Raw genomic sequence first — 20,913 nt, 5'->3', positions numbered from 1 at the left:
TTCAGAGTGCTACGCCAGCGGAAACACCTCCAGCACTGGAGGAGAAATGACCGACAGTGATGCTCTAATCGCACGAAGAGGAAAGACTGGAGACGAGCTGCAGGTGCGGACGCAGCGGCACATTCTACATGAAGCCTTCTGCTGGATGGAGCTGTGAACAGTTGTATTAAAATACCAACGACTGCAGCAGGGCAGCATGCTGACGAATGATGCGTTATGTAATGATATCCCTCAGAGGCAGCGAGAATATCTGACTTACTCCATGTTCACAACGCAAAGAACTAAAATAACTCCGAACCAGAAGCTCACATGTTTCCTGTTAAGCTGCTTAGAGTTTCAGAGCTCAACCACTTACCAGTTCAAAAGTCACACAAGACTTTACTGCACATTAAAGGACGACAATAGACAACTGTGAAACAATATGAAATACTGAAGCACAATGTAACTGTAGCAGAAGTAGAAGAATCATCAAGTCAAGTTTCTACCTGAAGTGCTGCTCATCACGTAACGACAGCAGCAAAAGCTCTGAGTGTATTAAAAGGACAAAGGAGTGTTTATTGCTTTTGGATTTAACTTTTCATCTGTTATTTCTTCTTTCAAAAGTTACATCTGTTAATGAAAGACTAATTCTGCTGTCGATACCAAACTCTCATTCAGTGTTAGGGATACAGCCTGACGAGGTGTTCATCATCAGGAAGTAGTGGACGACTGGCAAGGGTGGATGTCTGCCTCTGTGGAGATCATACGTACTGATAACTGACAGCTCGAAGGGCATTGTCATATTCATGCCACGGCCACAGAAGAGAATTAAGACCATTCATTTATATTTGCAACCAAAATCTCCATTTCTCCAACTCCAATACCTGCAACACTCATGAGCATCCCACGAGCTTCTCATGCAATGGAAACACATTGTTCATTATTTAAGTAACTAGGACGGACGTCAGACACAACTTATATTTCTATTTCGCTCGCTGAGCTACGAGCCAGAAAGCTAACGTTACGCAAACAAGATTCAAAGTCAATAACCTTGTTTAACAACAAGACTAGCTGCTATCCGGGGAATGTTAATAGCCCCAAATCAATATAATGTTTTCACAAATTCTTGATTTGCATAACGCTGGCATGAAGCTAACGTTATGCCAGCAAGATTCAAAGTCAAAACAATGTGTACGGTTGAAAAACAGTAAATATAATTCAGCAACAAGACTGTAGGACTGCGCTCATGAGATATTCAGATCCTTTTGTTGCCAGTGCATTGCTTCAGAACACTGAACGGTGGGTTTCAGAGGAAACCTAAAAGGTGTTCATTGTCAGGAATTGATGGAGACCTGGCAGCCAATCAGAATTGAGTACACACCCAGACCGTAGTATAATATACAGTAACTTACAGCAAACGTGACTGAATGAACAATTATCATTCATGAACTGCCACTTCATCACAATGAGATGTATGTGTTTTATTCATGTGTGTCTTTGCCTCCCTCAGCTCCTCCCCCACCAAAGAGAGCCCCCACCACGGCCCTGTCCATGCGCTCCAAGTCCATGACCTCTGAACTGGAGGAACTCGGTAAGAGCGTCCTCGGCCTGACGTCTTACTCACGATGTCATCGGGAAGTCTGTGTCTAACAGCACCTCTCTCTGCTTCTCTGTTCCTCCTTCTTATTCTCATTGGTTGGTTAAATCTCTCAATAGTGGATAAAGGTAAGCAGTTCGTTGCTGCATCACCTTTCTCCATCCGTTGTGCTTGACTGCAGCATCCATCGGCTCACGGCGGCTGAATGACGCTTTTGTTCTTGGCTAATGCAACTTAAGTTTCCATCATTCGCTTTGGTTTGCCTCTTAAATATGTAGAAAAACTGCTTTTCCTCCCTCCTCATCTCCTGCTCGCCATCATGCATGAAGGACTCTTGCTTCTAGAGACACCCGCAACCATGGAGCCGTCGCCGTGGCCACTTCACACGACCCTCTTTATGTTGCATTAAAAGCGCTGTGTCGTCCCAATACCTTCTGACAGACGACGCAGTCAGCGTTTTTCAGACACATGAGCAGAAGGAGACACAGGAGGCCACATCGGTGAAAAGGGAGGAGGGTACAAGGAAGGAAGGGAGGGAGGGAGGGAGGGCGGGATGTGTGAAATATAAATAAGGGAACACTTCACCATGCATGGTTTACCCCATAGACTGTAGTGGATGTATTCAGTGTGACGTCTCCCATTGGTTTGTGACCTGCCTTTTTTAAGCCTCGAGTTTGCCATTTAGGCCGTCACCATCTTGGTTTTTGACCGACGCCATCTTGTTTTTTTAGAACCCAGGAGTGTAGAAGAAAATCATCATATAACTTTGAATTGAACTTGAATTGAACTGAACACAAGTGTGGGCTCACAGGCAAAAGTTACATAACGTGTTATTCTGGTTCTCAGCATCGTTTTTGGGAAATGACTATCAGGCCCAGGCAAAAAAGTAATTCGTCTCTCAAGTGTACCAAAACATTTCCGTACATGGAGCTGTAATCTGTGTGCCCAGAACAAAATAGGAACATGTCCTTAATTAGGAGTCCAGATGTGTCCTGATCCTTGATTCAACAGACTGGTTTGATTGGTGGAACGTAGCAAAAGGGGGCGTGAATTTTGACCATAAGAGTGATCTGTGAAAAGCAGTACTTGGGAGTCGTTTTCAATATACTGAACTTGTTGATGTTGGCTTGTTCTTATTAAAACACTACCCGCTGGATTGCAACCCCAGTTTGCCATCTCATCTCCTCATTTTGCCAGAACAGGAGTGACACCCGAGGGTGGGGCTAAGTACAACCGCTGAACAAGACAAGATTTATGTGACCAAAAAGGTTGAAAATGTACTTTCCTGAAGTGAAAACACACTGAAAGAGTTTAAGTTGTAAGACAAAAACGAGGACAACTCCCAGACCAGACAATGCCGTGGTAGAGACCTGTCAATCAGCGTGTAGCCCCGCCCTAAAGCATCCCCTGCTTTATGGTCTGTGTGACTCTAAATGGACCATAATGTACTAAATGAACATCATGCTGTATTGAAGAAGACTTGAAACTAGAGATTGAGACATAAACTCATGTTTACAATGTTTACTGAGGTAATAAATCAAGAGAGAAGTAGAGTCATTTTCTACAGACTTCTATACAACCAGAGGAGTCGCCCCCTGGTTGCCGCCTGCAGTAACTTTGTATTTCATGAACATATGAAAGATGATGCCGTTAACTGAGGTGGTTCATTTGTCAGGTGATCACTTTTTTAAAACACCGCAAGAAACTCTGTGTGCTGCACAAACAGTCGATTAATTGACATTTGAGTTTTGGACTGTCGGTACAAAAGCAATGTAGAGATGTCACCGTGAGTTGTGTCATTATAACGCTTGAACCATTAATGAAAGAACAATAAAACGTATGTGTGTCAAAGGTGTGCAAAGAGCAGGCCGAGCGATGAACGGTGAATGAAGGAATGAATAAATGACAGCAGAGGGAGGCTACTGACAGTGACAGGAATAAATACCTCTGGTCAGCATGTTTCTTCCAGAGCTGCTTATTTGACGCATCATTCTTGTACCTTCCACATTTATAGTAATAATAATTTAGCTTGGTCGAGTTTTAAAGTCTTAAGAGCATCACAGTTTTCATATCTGAATTTAAATTCTCACACATATGCATCTGCCACAGCGGGATACATTTAATTAAGTATTTTAAAAATACTCAGAATTAATACTTTTTGCAAATATTAAAGAAAGCTACGACAAGTGTGTTTTTGTTCAGCTTGTAAGAAGCATTGAGTCAGTGTTTGTGCTTTAAAGACTCCAAAATCTGTTTATGTCCCCCCCCCCCTTAAGCCACTCTAAGGAAAAAGAAAGGTGGTAAGTGACTGTAGGCATGTTTCAGTCTGATCCAGTATTTCAATGATTGATTTATGTCACACACCTCCCTCACCACCACCTCACTGTGACGATCTAACACGTACTTCTTACTTTAATACTTCTACAACAGTTTGATGTGTCTGACATTCACACCAGGTCCCGAGCTGTATTTGCATGATTTACAACCTTGGTTTTGACTTCAGCTGTTGTGAACCTGATTGTGTTCTAAGTGTCGCTGTTGCACGTTTTACTGTTGTATTGATGTGGAGTAGAAAGACGTTGGAGCTCCTCTGTTCTTCGTTCAGTCACAGGTTATTGTTTCTTCTTCTTTCTGACTCAGTTTTAGAGATCGCACCGCGAAGATGCCGAGTCGTCACGTGATTCACTCTTTAGAGAGCGCTTCCTAAACAAGCTCGAACACGAGACCCTGAATGAGGAATTACAGAACTCTTTACTGTGTGTGTGTGTTAAAAAAATATACAAAAAACACTGTTCCTGTGATTTAATGTTTGTTCATTCTGTCTGATCTAAAAAATGTTGGTTCTGTGTCGTTTCTTTTTCCCTTCTGTGTCACAACAGCCTTTTGTGTATGTATATATGTGTGTGTGTGTGTGTGTGTGTTGTTGGTTTCTAGGGCAACTGTGTTGCACGTTGTCTGATGTGCTGTATAGCAACAATCCAGTCGGGAGAGCGAGGAAATGTGCATTTACTTCCTGTTGTGTGTGCGTTTGTGTTGTAGCTGTAACTTAAGGTCATTGACGCTCCTTTCCTCCCACCTTTCCTCCCTTCCTCACCTCTCCCCTCCCCCACTCCTCTCCTCTGTGTGTAGATGCGCAGAAGAAGAGGATTGTTTTCCAAGTCACTCTAAGTAATCGCAACCCCCTAATGCATGGAAGCTTTCCACATCCTCGACAGAGCTAGCCGGGCGGTCCCGCAGTGAGAGGCGAGGTCGGGGCTAGCATGTAGCTTCTCTGAGCAAAACCTCTTTTTAGTCGGACTCTGTCTGACGGCATCATCACACACCAGAGGGAAGTTCAGTTCTACCAAATTTGCCGTTGACACCTTTCCCACGTTGCAGGCTCGAGGAAAAACAACGGCAAACTTGACGGACCTCACGTTCATTGTTCATCTTACATTCGATGAGGGAACGACCCCGAGAGTTGGATGATGCTGCTGAGTCAGCTGTTTGGAAAGAGGCTTGCACGGCTTGCAAGGCTGGCACGCACCCGACACATTTCATCAAAGTCCTCCTGTCCCCCCCCCCGTCCCCGTCCCCCCCAAAAATGATTGCGTTTCAATGTTATATTTTTGTTTCAGTCGCATCTGCAATTCAGTGTGGAAACACAGAGAAGGGTCACTGTGAATGACGAGCTTGCGTTTGGCCCCATGAGAACCTCACCAAGGCTTTGCAAGTTCAGTCCGGCATTCTGCGTTTTTTTTGCTGCTCACGAATTCACGGCTCGCTTCATCTTCCAGATAAAGTAGAAGAGATGACGCACGCGCAGAAGGCCTCGCATGTCGATACGAAGATCGCCACAATCAAACCACGCCCATCCAGCCGCTGCTTGGTTACAGCAGCTGATATGAATGTAGGTGTCACACATGAAGAAGGTGGAACATACATCAATACCTGACACAGTTTAGACAGTATATTATACTGTTACTTCTTGTTGGTTTTGATTGTAGTATATTCATTTTAAATATGTTTAATTTTTGTCTTTATTGCACATAAATAGAATTCTTAAAGTGTTGTTTTACAGCTTGTTCTGCACTGATAGACAACTGAAACGACATGCTGTTAGTGTCGCTCTCCACAGCCAGCAGAGAGCCAATGAAGACTGTGTGTTTTTGGTTGTACATCATTAACAAAGTTCTGGTTCGCAGTCCATGTATCATGACCACCAGGGAGTAGCAGTGGTGCCACCCACTGTGCCAGGGGCATTCCTGGGGCTACCTGAAAAGGGCACTTTGAAAAAGCAAAAGTCCATAGGTATGATGTGTGTGTGTGTGTGTGTGTGTGTGTGTGTGTGTGTGTGTGTGTGTGTGTGTGTGTGTGTGTGTGTGTGTGTGTGTGTGTGTGTGTGTGTGTGTGTGTGTGTGTGTGTGTGTCCATTACCTGGTGCTTTTCAGCTCGTCGTAATGTTCCATTAATGCTCAGAAGACCTGCTCCGTGTGCTCGAGCAATATTACAGCTAATTATAGATAAATTAGAACGATCCAGTCAGCAAAGTCTGCTTTCAGGCGATAATATTGGAGGTCATTAAGCGTATGCTGAGACTTCATTCTCACTGCTGAGCTAGAGGGACATCGTGCAGGCTGATGTTACTCACAGCGCTTTTTGATTTGCAGTGCCAATATTATTATGACAAAAAAAATAAGAACCTTTTTTGGTTGGCAATAAATGCTATTAAAGCACTTTTAGAGCACGACACAGTGTGTCAACTAAATAGTGTCACTCTTTGACAGAGTGGCGACAAATTACGATGAATGTAACTTTTTTCAAGCCATTTTTGTCTTTTAAGTGAGATAATTAGATATTTTGAACCTCGTCCACTCCACCCCACTTTACCAGAAACACATTTTGTTATTTTTCAGGGAAGGCAAGTGGTGTTTGCCATGGAAGTGTTATACACTACATGAAAGAGCAGCACTGGGTAAAGTTGTTTGGGTAATAGATCAGAAATTTTAAAAAACACACCATCATGAGAATTAGGCGATAAAAACACAATCACACTGGATGCAAAAAACTGCTTCGGTTTTGCCCCAAACTGCATGGGACGATCATAAAGTGGGTCTGCCTGTAAAAGGAGACTCTTAGGTACCAATAGAACCCATTTTCATTCAGATATTTTGAGCTGAAAGGTCAAAGGACCCCTGTGGATTTGGCCATGCCAGTTTTTCCCTGGCCAAAACGTTGCTTTGGTTTGGAGTGTTGCCTGCTATAGCCTCTGAAAGACAGTAAAGTCAGCCAAGGACGCCATTGCTGTTTTGAATAGATTTAAATTAAGCATTCTGCCTTTAATATAAAGGTTTATTTTTTTGTCCTGGTGTTGGGCGAATGGTCACATAAACTCACCAGTAAGTTCCCGCTTGCTGCAGCAAACGTCTTTTCTTTTTTTTGTCCTTCTGGCCTCTTACAAATCTCAGGAACCTCCTGCTCAGATAAATAAAGGTTAAGAAAGAGCTCACATCTATAAATGAGACATTTGCAGTGTCCTGCTGGAGATGAATAATAGGGGGTGTCTCTCCCAAGTCCTCACATCATTTTTCTTTCTGCTCCATTTCTCCAAGGTACAACGGAGGATGAGAAACAGGGATTCCTCACACCTCCTCTGCTCAAGTTCGCCCGCAGCCTCTCTATGCCCGACACCTCAGAGGACATCCCTCCCCCTCCAGCCAGTTCACCCCCTTCGCCACCGGACTACAACTCTGGCCCTACGCCCAAGGGTTACGGCACCACGCGACCCAGCTTCACGCAGAACTCACCCAATGCAGTGAAGACCATGAGCCGAACCACAGACATCGGTACGTTAAGGCGTGGCTATTACCGCCAGAGCTCAGAGCAGTTTGAGAGCACACGCATTCGAGGGCGCACGCCGGTGCCGGAGAACCCTTACTCCGAGGTGGGCAATAGGACACTGTATGTGCCAGCCAAACCAGCTCGAAGGAAGGGCATGCTTGTAAAGCAGCACAACGTTGAGGACAGTCCAGAGAAAATGTGTCGCATGCCAGCAAACCACTCGGGCGCCGTTTCCATGCCCACTACGCCCGTAGAACGAACATGCTCCTCCATCCCCATCCCCACCATAATCGTCAAGGAGCCCTCCACCAGCAGCAGTGGCAAGAGCAGCCAGGGTAGCAGTATGGAGATTGAGCCCACCACCCCTGAACACCCATCTCTCACACCCACTGTTTGTGGTTTGCGTCCTGAAGACCCTATGTCTCTAGGCAACCCCTTTGCGGTAGCTATTGCCGGGGCAGTACGGGACCGGGAGAAAAGGCTAGAGGCAAAAAAGCACTCAATTGCCTTCCAGTCAATAGACATTGGGGATGATGACTTCAGTAGTCCCACACCAACCCCTCGCCTACGCCAGTCAAAGTCCATCGATGAAGGCATGTTCAGTAGCGACGAGCGGCTTCGAAGGATATTGGGTCCCCCTCCCGCTGCACAGCTTGGGCCACCTGTTGGTGGCGGTAGTGGCAACATGACAGATTTCAACACCCCTGAGCCCACAGTGGTACGGGAGCCTCTAAACACCAGAACAGGCCAGTGTCCCAACCTGGACAGTCCTGTTAGTCTCCCAGCCACTCCTCCTAAGAGCCACTACAGGGCCAACGGGACCTACCTCCATCCTGTCACCGGCAAGTCCTTGGATCCTAATTCTCCACTCGCTCTGGCCCTGGCAGCTCGTGACCGGGCAATGAAGGAGCAACAAAACCATCCTCAGAATCAGCCACCAAATCCTCCTCAGGTTCAGCAAACGCCCAAGCATGAAGCCCAGTCGCTCCCAATTCAGCCAAGCCATAAACCAGACCTCAACCAACCGCTGTTTATTGACACCAAACTACGCTCTGGGATCGAGACAAGTTTTGCTGCAATCTCCACGTCAACCATGGGGCGGCCTGGCCGAGGCGGTCTGCGGAGGCAGATGACGGAGCAGAAGTACGAGTCCGATGGGGTGCGGGAAGAGCGGCAGCATCAGGCACTAGAGGAGAGGAAAAGCGCCCCGGCAGATGTGGCAGACGCATCGCAACCCAAGTCAGCAGGGCTGCTGATGGTCCACACCAGCAACGAAGGAAGCAACAAGGTGAACAACCAAGAGGTGGAGGGCCAAGACAGCAACAGGCCATCTGAACTGAAGGACCCCAACCAACCCGATCCTCTCAACACAACTCTGTCCTCCAATCTCCAGCTAACCTTATCTCAGAGGAGGAGCATTACCGTGGGCGAGTCCATGGAAGAACCAGTAAAGCTGCCCTTCCGCATCCCCCCTCCCCCTTTTGCCTCAGTTGACATTGATGAGGATTTTGACTTCACAGAACCCCTTCCCCCACCGCTGGAATTTGCCAACAGTATTGACATTCCTGATGACCAGGCTAGTGCCATTGCAGAGATGCTTCAGCAACAGAGACGGAATGGGGGACCAGCTCTACCCCCGTACCACGCTCATGCCCCACCACCCGTCATGGATCAATGCAAACGGGTGGCGAACAGCATGCCCCCCTCATATCCTCCTCCTCCACCAGACTCAGAATCAGGGGTGGGTGACTCGGGCATCGAGGAGGTAGACAGCCGCAGTAGCGGGGATCCCCAGCACATGGACACCACCAGCACCGTTTCCAGCATCTCCATCCTGTCATCAGAGGGAGGCTTCTGCGACAGCGCTCTGGAGAGCCTCTATGCCACCGCGGACGGAAATGCCTTCCTGGTGGATCGGCCCCCTGTGCCACCCAAACCCAAGGGCAAGTCCGTCATCAACAGGACATCGCTTTATCACGACGCTCTCATTGAAGAGCCCCCGGAGTCCTATGGGTCACCGCCTCAGGCCCCTCCCCCTTCGTCCTCTGAACCTCCTAGGACTCCCACTCAAAGGACATCCAAGCTGTGGGGTGATCAACCCCCGGAGCTGCGCAGCCCCCCATCCACACCGGACAGCAAGAACACCGTCATCACCGAGCTGAGCTCCATTCTGCAGCAAATTAATCGCGACAGGCCAGCCAAGCCAGGAGACAGCCTCGACTCTCCGACGGGGACCAGGGCGGGCTTCGGAACAAGGTGCGTAATAAGTCAGTCCCTCATGGCTCTGGGTTTTCCAAATTCCTTTTCACTCATATTTTCTTATTTTGATTTGTATAATCCCCCATATGTCAGTCCCAGATCTTTCCTCAGTGGTTAGTAACTTGTGTAAGAACGTCTTTCTCTGCATGGGTTCAGTATACCCCTTTACAGTCCATAGTGGTTTCATGGCCGATTGCCTATTGCAGTATTTGCATGTAGCAATGCCTGAATGATACTATATGTGTTGTGCACAGTGGAGCTGGGTTTATTTTGTTCATTTGGGAGAAGCCAGGAGTTCTCTTACAGGGTCGGTTCACCAGAGATGTTTCCCATGTTTTGTGATATCACAAAGGGACTGATTCACCGCATGCGCATCATTGATTATTGTTTGTTTTTTTGTGTAAACAGGATTTTACATTGTGTCTTGTAGATTATAGCTTCTTGAGTCTTGTGTGAAGTGTATATGAAGGTGTGTAATGTATTCAATGTGAAGGGCTTTATAGAAGCATGGTCAACCCAAGGGTCTTCAGAAGCTTCATATTGTTGAGGCTTGCGCTCTATATACACCTTTATATACTGTACATATATCACACATTCCAGTGCATAGCTTTGCAGGTTGTCAGAGGCGAGCGTGGGTCTTTGTAAAGAGATCTGATGATGCCAAACCTGGTCACTCACTGTTACTGCAAGATGTCGAGAGGCTGTGCTAAGTCACTGCCTCCCTGCTGTTGTGTTGAAACAAGCTTTTATTGTGGTAGAAGTCTCCGTTTGTGAGGTCTGTGTATCATGATCCAGCTCTTCACATGATGATCTGATAGCTCTGGGGAGTTAAATCCACTGTTTATAACATGTGCTCATACTCTCGCTTTCTATTTGGTTGATTTATCTAAAGTGACAGTTTACTCTGATATAAGCACAGAGGACCACTGTCGGGCAATAAGCCTGCTCTTAGTTGTTGATAGGGTTAAGAGGTGGCACATTTGATATAACGAGATCGATATTTCCTGCCATATTTTAGATTGTTCGGGACACACAGCAGTTCAATTTCGCAGTAACTGGGACAGCGTTTTGATGGACCCTGCACCTGAACCAGCTCATGCTCATGGTTCTTTAAACTCACATCTCTGTAGGAGAGGGAAATAAAAATAAATAATAATTCACCCCTCACATGCATTTTACATGAACGGTCCCATCGCTCATCACAGAGGTGTCGAGAGCAGAGGGGGAAGAGTTGATTCCTCTGGGCGACTGTGCCAACAGCATCACGTCAACGTTGGTTCGTGGTAATTGCAGCGATATGGCAGCAGCTGCTCAGGTCCGGCCTTGAGTGCTCTCCTTCACGCTTCACGCCTCGCACTATCGCGTTATCCTCATTTTCATCCTCTGTTCAAAGCCATGTCTGTTTGACCTTTACACCTTGTACTCATTTCATTTTCAGCCCACGCCTCTCCATCTCCATCTTCATCTCCATTTCCTCCAGTCTCCTGTAGTTCCTTCTCCTCTTCTTTCTTCATGCCCTCTGCGTCTCCCGTCTCCACAGGTAGGTTCCACGTCACGCCGAAGCCCTGCTTCCACTTTCACAGCTTTTATCCATCGCCTGCATGCAGTTGTCCGTCTGTGTGTGTTGGCATATTCACTCAAATATAAATGACATACTTCAACTGTATGCTGCTCCTGTCAAGTAGATGACAGCAGATTTGCAGCATGCAGTTGAATACTAGTGAGGAAAAATGGAAACTCCTGCAGCTCGTTTCAGTGTTTCAAGGATTTCAGAAACATTTATTGCCGTTGTGCAACACAGGGTTGTGCAACCAAATTCAGTTGTAGCCCGTTTGTAACACAACAAACACATGAGAAACAAAACAACAACAGCAGTACATTCCTGTAGTGGATTTCTTTCATTTTCATCATCATGAATGTAAACTGCAGCACCAAAAACAATTCTCTGATCAGATGAAATGGCCGACACCCAACACACATTTCTAGTGGATCAGAAGTGATGATGATGAAGAGGGATCATTTTCATATCAGCTTACTTATTGTGCCTTTAAGACAATACGATGCCACTCACATCATCAGCTCCTCCAGATGGGCGTGAATGAATGAGCTCAGCAATGACTTCGTTACCACGACATCATGTTTAACACCAGAGACTACGCTGCGACAGCTTACTGTCTCTTGTTCTGCCGTTTTGGTGAAGAGCGATCAGGTGGTCTGGTTGTTCTGTTGCTAGCTTTATGATGCTAAGCTATCAGCTGAATGGAGCTGGCAGCCGCTCAAAGTAAGCAGTTTATTCCCCCCAAGCCATGCATTTGATATGATTTATTAGTTGTTGTTGTAACTGAGAGGATTGTTTTGCACATCAAGTTTTTATGACTTCTGGAAAGCTCAGATTTTTATGTACTTTTTGAATTCTATTTAATGTGACTTATGTCAGGTTTAATGAAAATATGAGCTGCTGTTTGGGGGGAAAGTATTTCATGTTAGCTTTTCAGGGACAATTACAAGAGAGGATGTGTTGGATTATCTTTTTTGGTCCCAGTTTTTCAATGATATTGAAAAGTAATAAAAAGTTATCTTGAATATGATATATATAAATATATATATATATATATATATATATATATATTTATATATATATATATATATATATATATATATATATTTATATATATATATATATTTATATATATATATATATATAAATATATATATATATATATATTTATTTATAATATATATACCTATGAAGGAGATGATGTCACATGAATATAAAATAGATATTAGAGATGAATTATGAGCTGTTTAACTTCCTAACACGAGCTCTAAGAACATCATTGATTTGTTTTAATCAATAACAACACAATCTTTTATCTCCTAATCATTTGAATTGTATTTTATGAAGAACACTATAACTTGCTACAACAAAGTACAAGGACAACATTTAGTTGATGGTTTACTGAACTGGTCTGGATCCTTGTAGACCAGCTGCAATGATCTGTGTCTGTTAATATGGATCATCAGTGATCATCTATTAGTATCAGCAGAGAATAAACGTAGTCAGTGATCTCTAAAAGTTATATTTGATCATTTTTTCTTTTGAACTGATCCGATCCGTGACTCTGATGCGTGAGTTTGATGATCCGTTGCAGCTCTACTCTCGGCTGCCTTCTTCATTTCTTTCTGTGTGCAGTTTGACGGGATGTTGACTGATCCGATTAGCTTCGTTCAGTGTTCTGGTTCCTCTGTGGGTTCAAACCACCAGATGTCTTCCTGCTAAAACCAGTAGATTGTTGCCGTCTGGTGGAGATTTAATCCCCGCTCTCTCTCTCGGGTGTCGTCGGGGTCTCTGATTATCTGCCTCCGTGCTCAGAGGGGGTTTTCCTGTTGCACTGCTTTGTCTTGTGGAGAGTTTTTGGTCGTTCACTGAGCAGCAGATGAGGTTGAGACTCGCAGATAGGACCCACCTCGTCATGAAGAGGCCTGGGGGGCTGCTTCTCTGACAAACAGATGGCAACAGAGATGCACAGAAGATGGCCTAGATTCACACATGCTCCCCCATCTCTCTCCCTCTCGCCCTCCATTCTTCCTCCTCCTCTCGTTTCCTTGTAGAGGTCAGCCTCAGCACCAGTGGACATTTGTGGGCTTTATTCATTCATTCATTTCCTTCTCTCTCTTTCTCAACATTTCTTCATCCCGTCTCTTTGCCTCCCGGATTAAATGTGCGTTGGTTGTGCCTGTGGACGAAAGGGTTGCTTAGCAACCGGCTGATGAGAGCAGCCTTGAGGCCTATGGTCAGTCTGAATCAGGGGAGGGGTGTGTGTGTGTGTACGTGTGTGTGTGTGTGTTTGTGTGTGTGTGTGTTTGTACGTACGTGTGTATATGTTTGTACGTGTGTGTGTGTGTGTGTGTGTGTACGTGATTGTGTGCGTGTGATGGAGCAGCAGGATGGCGGGCCTCACCCTCGGCAGAGTTCAACATCACGCAGGTCACGTGCAGCGCTGCTTTAGTAGGCCACGGTTATGTAACACCGGCACAGCCGAGTCAGTATCTATCTGTGTGTGTGTAGGTGTGTGTGTGTGTGTTGAAGCTTCTATAAATACATGCAGCGTTTGCACCGCCAATGAGTGCGACCCTGAATGTGCGCTGGAGAGAAGCAGGGAGTCATCATGCGATGTGTGGGCGTGGTGAAGCCGAGGTCTCCCACCACAGATACCAACAGCACCACAGACACCAACAGCACCACAGACACCAACAGCACCACAGACACCACCAACAGCACCACAGACACCAACAGCACCACAGACACCAACAGCACCACAGACACCAACAGCACCACAGACACCAACAGCACCACAGACACCAACAGCACCACAGACACCAACAGCACCACAGACACCAACAGCACCACAGACACCAACAGCACCACAGATACCAACAGTACCACAGACACCAACAGCACCACAGATACCAACAGCACCACAGACACCAACAGCACCACAGACACCAACAGCACCACAGACACCAACAGCACCACAGACACCAACATCACCACAGACCAACAGCACCACAGACACCAACTGCACCACAGACATCAACAGCACCACAGACACCAACTGCACCACAGACACCAACAGCACCACAGACACCAACTGCACCACAGACACCAACAGCACCACAGACCAACAGCACCACAGACACCAACTGCACCACAGACACCAACTGCACCACAGACACCAACTGCACCACAGACATCAACAGCACCACAGACACCAACAGCACCACAGACACCAACTGCACCACAGACATCAACAGCACCACAGACACCAACTGCACCACAGACATCAACAGCATCACAGACACCAACAGCACCACAGACCAACAGCACCACAGACACCAACTGCACCACAGACATCAACAGCACCACAGACACCAACTGCACCACAGACACCAACAGCACCACAGACCAACAGCACCACAGACACCAACTGCACCACAGACACCAACAGCACCACAGACCAACAGCACCACAGACACCAACTGCACCACAGACACCAACTGCACCACAGACATCAACAGCACCACAGACACCAACAGCACAACAGACACCAACTGCACCACAGACATCAACAGCACCACAGACCAACAGCACCACAGACACCAACAGCACCACAGACACCAACAGCACCACAGACACCAACAGCACCACAAACCAACAGCACCACAGACACCAACTGCACCACAGACACCAACTGCACCACAGACATCAACAGCACCACAGACACCAACAGCACAACAGACACCAACTGCACCACAGACATCAACAGCACCACAGACCAACAGCACCACAGACACCAACTGCACCACAGACACCAACTGCACCACAGACACCAACAGCACCACAGACACCAACTGCACCACAGACACCAACTGCACCACAGACATAAACAGCACCACAGACACCAACAGCACAACAGACACCAACTGCACCACAGACATCAACAGCACCACAGACCAACAGCACCACAGACACCAACAGCACCACAGACACCAACAGCACCACAGACCAACAGCACCACAGACACCAACTGCACCACAGACACCAACTGCACCACAGACATCAACAGCACCACAGACACCAACAGCACAACAGACAACAACTGCACCACAGACATCAACAGCACCACAGACCAACAGCACCACAGACACCAACTGCACCACAGACACCAACTGCACCACAGACACCAACTGCACCACAGACATCAACAGCACCACAGACACCAACTGCACCACAGACATCAACAGCACCACAGACACCAACAGCACCACAGACACCAACTGCACCACAGACATCAACAGCACCACAGACACCAACAGCACAACAGACACCAACTGCACCACAGACATCAACAGCACCACAGACACCAACAGCACAACAGACACCAACTGCACCACAGACACCAACAGCACCACAGACACCAACAGCACCACATACACCAACAGCACCACAGACACCAACAGCACCACAGACACCAACAGCACCACAGACACCAACAGCACCACAGACACCAACAGCACCACAGACACCAACCATGTAGGATCTGTATGTACTCCAACATGGCGGACAGACCTCGTAACTAAGGAGATCGTGACGTCGGTGAGACCACTCTATAGATGGTTCTGGACTGTAAACACAGAACTCCTTCAGCTCAAATCTGCACCACAGACATCAACAGCACCCCAGACACCAACTGCACCACAGACATCAACAGCACCACAGACACCAACTGCACCACAGACACCAACAGCACCACAGACACCAACAGCACCACAGACACCAACAGCACCACAAACCAACAGCACCACAGACACCAACTGCACCACAGACACCAACTGCACCACAGACATCAACAGCACAACAGACACCAACTGCACCACAGACATCAACAGCACCACAGACCAACAGCACCACAGACACCAACAGCACCACAGACACCAACAGCACCACAGACACCAACAGCACCACAAACCAACAGCACCACAGACACCAACTGCACCACAGACACCAACTGCACCACAGACATCAACAGCACCACAGACACCAACAGCACAACAGACACCAACTGCACCACAGACATCAACAGCACCACAGACCAACAGCACCACAGACACCAACTGCACCACAGACACCAACTGCACCACAGACACCAACTGCACCACAGACATCAACAGCACCACAGACCAACATCACCACAGACACCAACTGCACCACAGACACCAACTGCACCACAGACACCAACAGCACAACAGACACCAACTGCACCACAGACATCAACAGCACCACAGACCAACATCACCACAGACACCAACTGCACCACAGACATCAACAGCACCACAGACACCAACAGCACAACAGACACCAACTGCACCACAGACATCAACAGCACCACAGACCAACAGCACCACAGACACCAACAGCACCACAGACACCAACAGCACCACAGACCAACAGCACCACAGACACCAACTGCACCACAGACACCAACTGCACCACAGACATCAACAGCACCACAGACACCAACAGCACAACAGACAACAACTGCACCACAGACATCAACAGCACCACAGACCAACAGCACCACAGACACCAACTGCACCACAGACACCAACTGCACCACAGACACCAACTGCACCACAGACATCAACAGCACCACAGACACCAACTGCACCACAGACATCAACAGCACCACAGACACCAACAGCACCACAGACACCAACTGCACCACAGACATCAACAGCACCACAGACACCAACAGCACAACAGACACCAACTGCACCACAGACATCAACAGCACCACAGACACCAACAGCACAACAGACACCAACTGCACCACAGACACCAACAGCACCACAGACACCAACAGCACCACAGACACCAACAGCACCACAGACACCAACAGCACCACAGACACCAACAGCACCACAGACACCAACAGCACCACAGACACCAACCATGTAGGATCTGTATGTACTCCAACATGGCGGACAGACCTCGTAACTAAGGAGATCGTGACGTCGGTGAGACCACTCTATAGATGGTTCTGGACTGTAAACACAGAACTCCTTCAGCTCAAATCTGCGTGGTTCAAAGCTCTGTGTGTGACTTTTAAATGAGCAAAGAAAAATCGACACGGGTTGTAGTTTTTGTTTGTCTCTTACAGACAATGGATTCGATGAGCTCTGTGTTTTGTGCTAGTTAGCTAATGTTAGCATGCTAACTCATTGAGGTGATGTTTTTTGCAGTGACGACTGAAAGGAGCAGTTGAGTCCAAACGTTACGAAGCCAGAGACGTTTTACTTTTCATTATTCTTAGATGGCCAGATTGCAATATACAAGTGTGTTTAGTTTTTAAAAGGAATCTAATTATACGACACCAATGCAATACTTGTGTGTTGTGGTTACTTGTGTTATTTAACTGATTAAAATGAACAATGTTTTGGTGGATTTTGGGAGACAAAACAGTTTATTGTCTGCTGTAAATGGTGTTGAAAGGTGTGCTTCAGGTAGTTCTATGGCCACTCTACTGTAACTATCACTCGACTGCCTTCTACTACCTGGAAGACATGATGTTTTTTTAGGGTGTCAGCTGTACGAATATAGATTTCATGCAGAAATTATGTGGTTTGTTCTCTTCTGTGGTACGTGACTCTCGGTATCTGTGAGAAGTGTTAATGAGGTCAGAGAAGCTGAACGTGGCTCTGTGCTAATTAGCCTAATAAGCAATTACATACTTTTCACATCAATTTCACTCCTGAAACCAAAAGTGTTTCACAGATGATGGAGTAGCAGGATGTCACTGAGAGAAGTGCTTGCCAGACTCAGCTTAAGTATTTGTTGGTGCTGTCCGGTCATTAAAGAAAGATCAAATTAAAAAGCTGTGAGTGGACGAGCTGTACAAGTAGAGGTGGGAGAACAGAAGACGACGGGTGGCAGAGACGTATCGGTTCATGAAGACCTTCTTTCATCTCGTGTCATTTGTCTGTTCGTCGTGTGAATGTCTAACGTTGTCCTCTGTCTCCATCGCATCCGTCCAACACGACTTCCTGCGAAGAAGCCGGTGTTGAAAAAGTGAAATCTGTAAGTTTCTTTTGAAGGCAGCACTTTTTAACAATGCCCCCCCCTGAGGCTGTGTTACAGTAATGGCTCCATTCAACATGTTAGCTGTGGGGCGCTCACACCGTGAGAGGCTTCTGCTTTAGGCGGGAGAAACCCTTTGACTGTTGCACATCTAAAGGGAGCCTCGCTCTGCTGATCAGCGTCCAGATGGAAACACTTTGTTTGTCTTAGAATCACAACATTCACCAGGTTATATTTTATTCTGATAAAGACTGAGATGTAATGCACCATTTCAGACAATATCTTGACTTCATCAAGAAACTTCAACATGAGATCAAGCCTTTGATCTCTGAACGTGAGACGATTGTTTTAATAATTAGATACATGTTTGTATTTTAATACATTCTGAAGCCATTAAAATAACGAGTGAGCAAGTTAGAAAAATGGTTATTAAATGATTATCTAAATCACAGTACCAGGTTCAAATTGTTATGAAAATCACAAAGATATCGCATAACAGAAAAAGATGTGACATGAATGGAGCGAATGAATGATGATTTACACTAAAATAACAGCTCACATACAACAGACGAGCTCACAGTAAATAATCATAATAATTCAAAGTTTACCAAAATGTCTGGATGCAGATTAAACCCTGCTCTGTGGTTCATCGGTCCTCCTCTGCATCAGCTGTGATGCCACCTACTGGTCATTCTGCTGCATTACATTCTGTTCATTATGACTTCATAAAATGTATTCATTTCAAGTTTTCAAGAAAATAATAACAAAAACTAAACAAGCAAAAAAGAAAAAGCCCGAGGACAATGGACAAATACTAAGAGATGAATAAGAGAACGAGGAAAAAATAACCAATAAACTGATTCAGATGAAAATGACGTCGCTTTAACGTGGCTTTGTTGATGAATCCTTAAATCCTTCCAGCAGCGACGGCTGTAGTTTCAGTTCAGGACAGTTTGGTGTGAAAATCAACTCTCGACCTTTAAAATGCAAAGAGCGGCCAATAAATATCTTATAACCTGCTAATAGTGCTTTATAACTAAAGTTATACGCACTCATGAATAGTCATAATGCTTTATAACAATAGTCACAACACGTTTTAAAGCATTTCATAATGATTCATCAGGTAAAGTATCATGATGCTACATAACATAACTGATGGTGACTTACAGGTTTGTATTTGCAAGGATCATAGTGTGTTATGATTCCCACTATTGTAACACATTATAATCTTTTATAATGTGTTATTATCACTGTTATAATACAATGTCATAAGTCACGATAAGTGATCATTGTTCGCATTAAGTAAAGTGGAAAAAATGCGATTAAATCTAAGGAGAGCAACGTGAAACATTGTAAAATGTTACATTATAATGTATTGTAAACATATCATAACGTATTACAACTATTACGATACTACACTAAGATCCTTCAAACAGAGGTATGGGAAGTCAATGATGTATTAGTGCTTATAACTATCATATTACAGTGCTCTAAGCTGATTATAATGCGTTATAAGTATTTCTACATTATGCATTATGGACGTGGGTGTTCTAGAAAGTCTTACCAAAGTTTCTGCATGTGATGAACTTCGAGGGCTTGATCCTCATGTGACCCTGACTGACCCCGGTCTCGTCTCTGTCCCTCTCAGGCCGCCCTCAGACGACTCAGGGATGCGTAACAACGCCGCCGGCCTCACCTGCACCCCTCCCAGCAGCCTCCCGTCCCAGACGCACCCCTGCAGCCCGCCGGACTCCGGCTCCTCCCTCACCCCTTGCTCCTCGCTGCCGCCCTCCGTGTCGCCCACCCTCACCGACGTCTTCGGCCTGCCCACCCCGCCCATGGGCAGCGGCGGCGCCTACAGCCTGAGCTCCTCGTGCGGCGGCAGCGGGAGCTCGCGCTCCCCGTCGCCGCTCACGCTCATGCAGCAGTCGGCGGCCTCGAGCAAGCCCTTCGCCTCCAAGCCCATGGAGCTGTGGAGCAAGCACGACGTGGCGGACTGGCTGGAGAGCCTCAACCTCGGGGAGCACAGGGACGCCTTCCTGGACAATGAGATCGAGGGCGCCCACCTGCCCTCGCTGCAGAAAGAGGACCTGATAGACCTGGGCGTGACGAGGGTGGGCCACCGCATGAACATCGAGAGGGCCCTCAAGCTGCTGCAGGACAGATAAGCCTCCGAGGACAGCGGGGGTGGCGACGCGCGGAGTCGGGCGGGCCGATCCCTTTTACCGACCTCTTCATCGGACATCACCTCAAGTCGTCGAACTGGGTAGAAGTTTTGTCCGAGCTGACGCTGCCTCTTGCTGTCTTTTGTCCTCTCTCGTCCTGCGGTCTTGTCCGTCCCTCTTCTTCCTTCCACGGCGCCCCTGAGCATCAGGGGGATCATGGGACGACGGGAGGAACTGCAGGGGGAGGAGGGGGGAGAGCGAGAGGAGAGAATAGCTGCTGTGTCACATCAAGGAGAGCGGAAAGCAGAGGAGGCCGGAAACACAGCGCTGGAATAACGAGCACTCGAACGCTGGAGGGAAAGAAGACTCGTCTGGAAGTTTGTTCCACATAAAGACTCGCCCAACTGCTTTGGAATACTGAAGACTTTTCCCGTGCACCCCGGTGTGGGCGCACG

At 46.8% G+C, this 20,913-nt stretch overlaps 1 protein-coding gene across 1 annotated transcript in view; it reads left to right on the top strand.

The window, feature by feature from the left end:
* The window catches only part of shank2a (SH3 and multiple ankyrin repeat domains 2a), a 120,987-nt gene extending 100,440 nt beyond the window's left edge, over positions 1-20,547 (top strand). Inside the window, exons 14-20 of the mRNA XM_079291991.1 lie at positions 1,490-1,570; positions 3,853-3,876; positions 4,706-4,744; positions 5,353-5,465; positions 5,761-5,866; positions 7,168-9,652; positions 19,942-20,547. Coding sequence (XP_079148117.1) covers positions 1,490-1,570; positions 3,853-3,876; positions 4,706-4,744; positions 5,353-5,465; positions 5,761-5,866; positions 7,168-9,652; positions 19,942-20,461 — 3,368 coding nt within the window. The 3' untranslated portion in view covers positions 20,462-20,547. The remainder of the gene's footprint in view (positions 1-1,489; positions 1,571-3,852; positions 3,877-4,705; positions 4,745-5,352; positions 5,466-5,760; positions 5,867-7,167; positions 9,653-19,941) is intronic.
* Positions 20,548-20,913: the final 366 nt, after the last annotated feature.

This window comes from Melanostigma gelatinosum, assembly GCF_949748355.1.
Source record: "Melanostigma gelatinosum genome assembly, chromosome: 2".
Classification (NCBI taxonomy): Eukaryota; Metazoa; Chordata; class Actinopteri; order Perciformes; family Zoarcidae; genus Melanostigma; species Melanostigma gelatinosum.
This window is presented reverse-complemented; position numbering and strand designations above follow the sequence as displayed.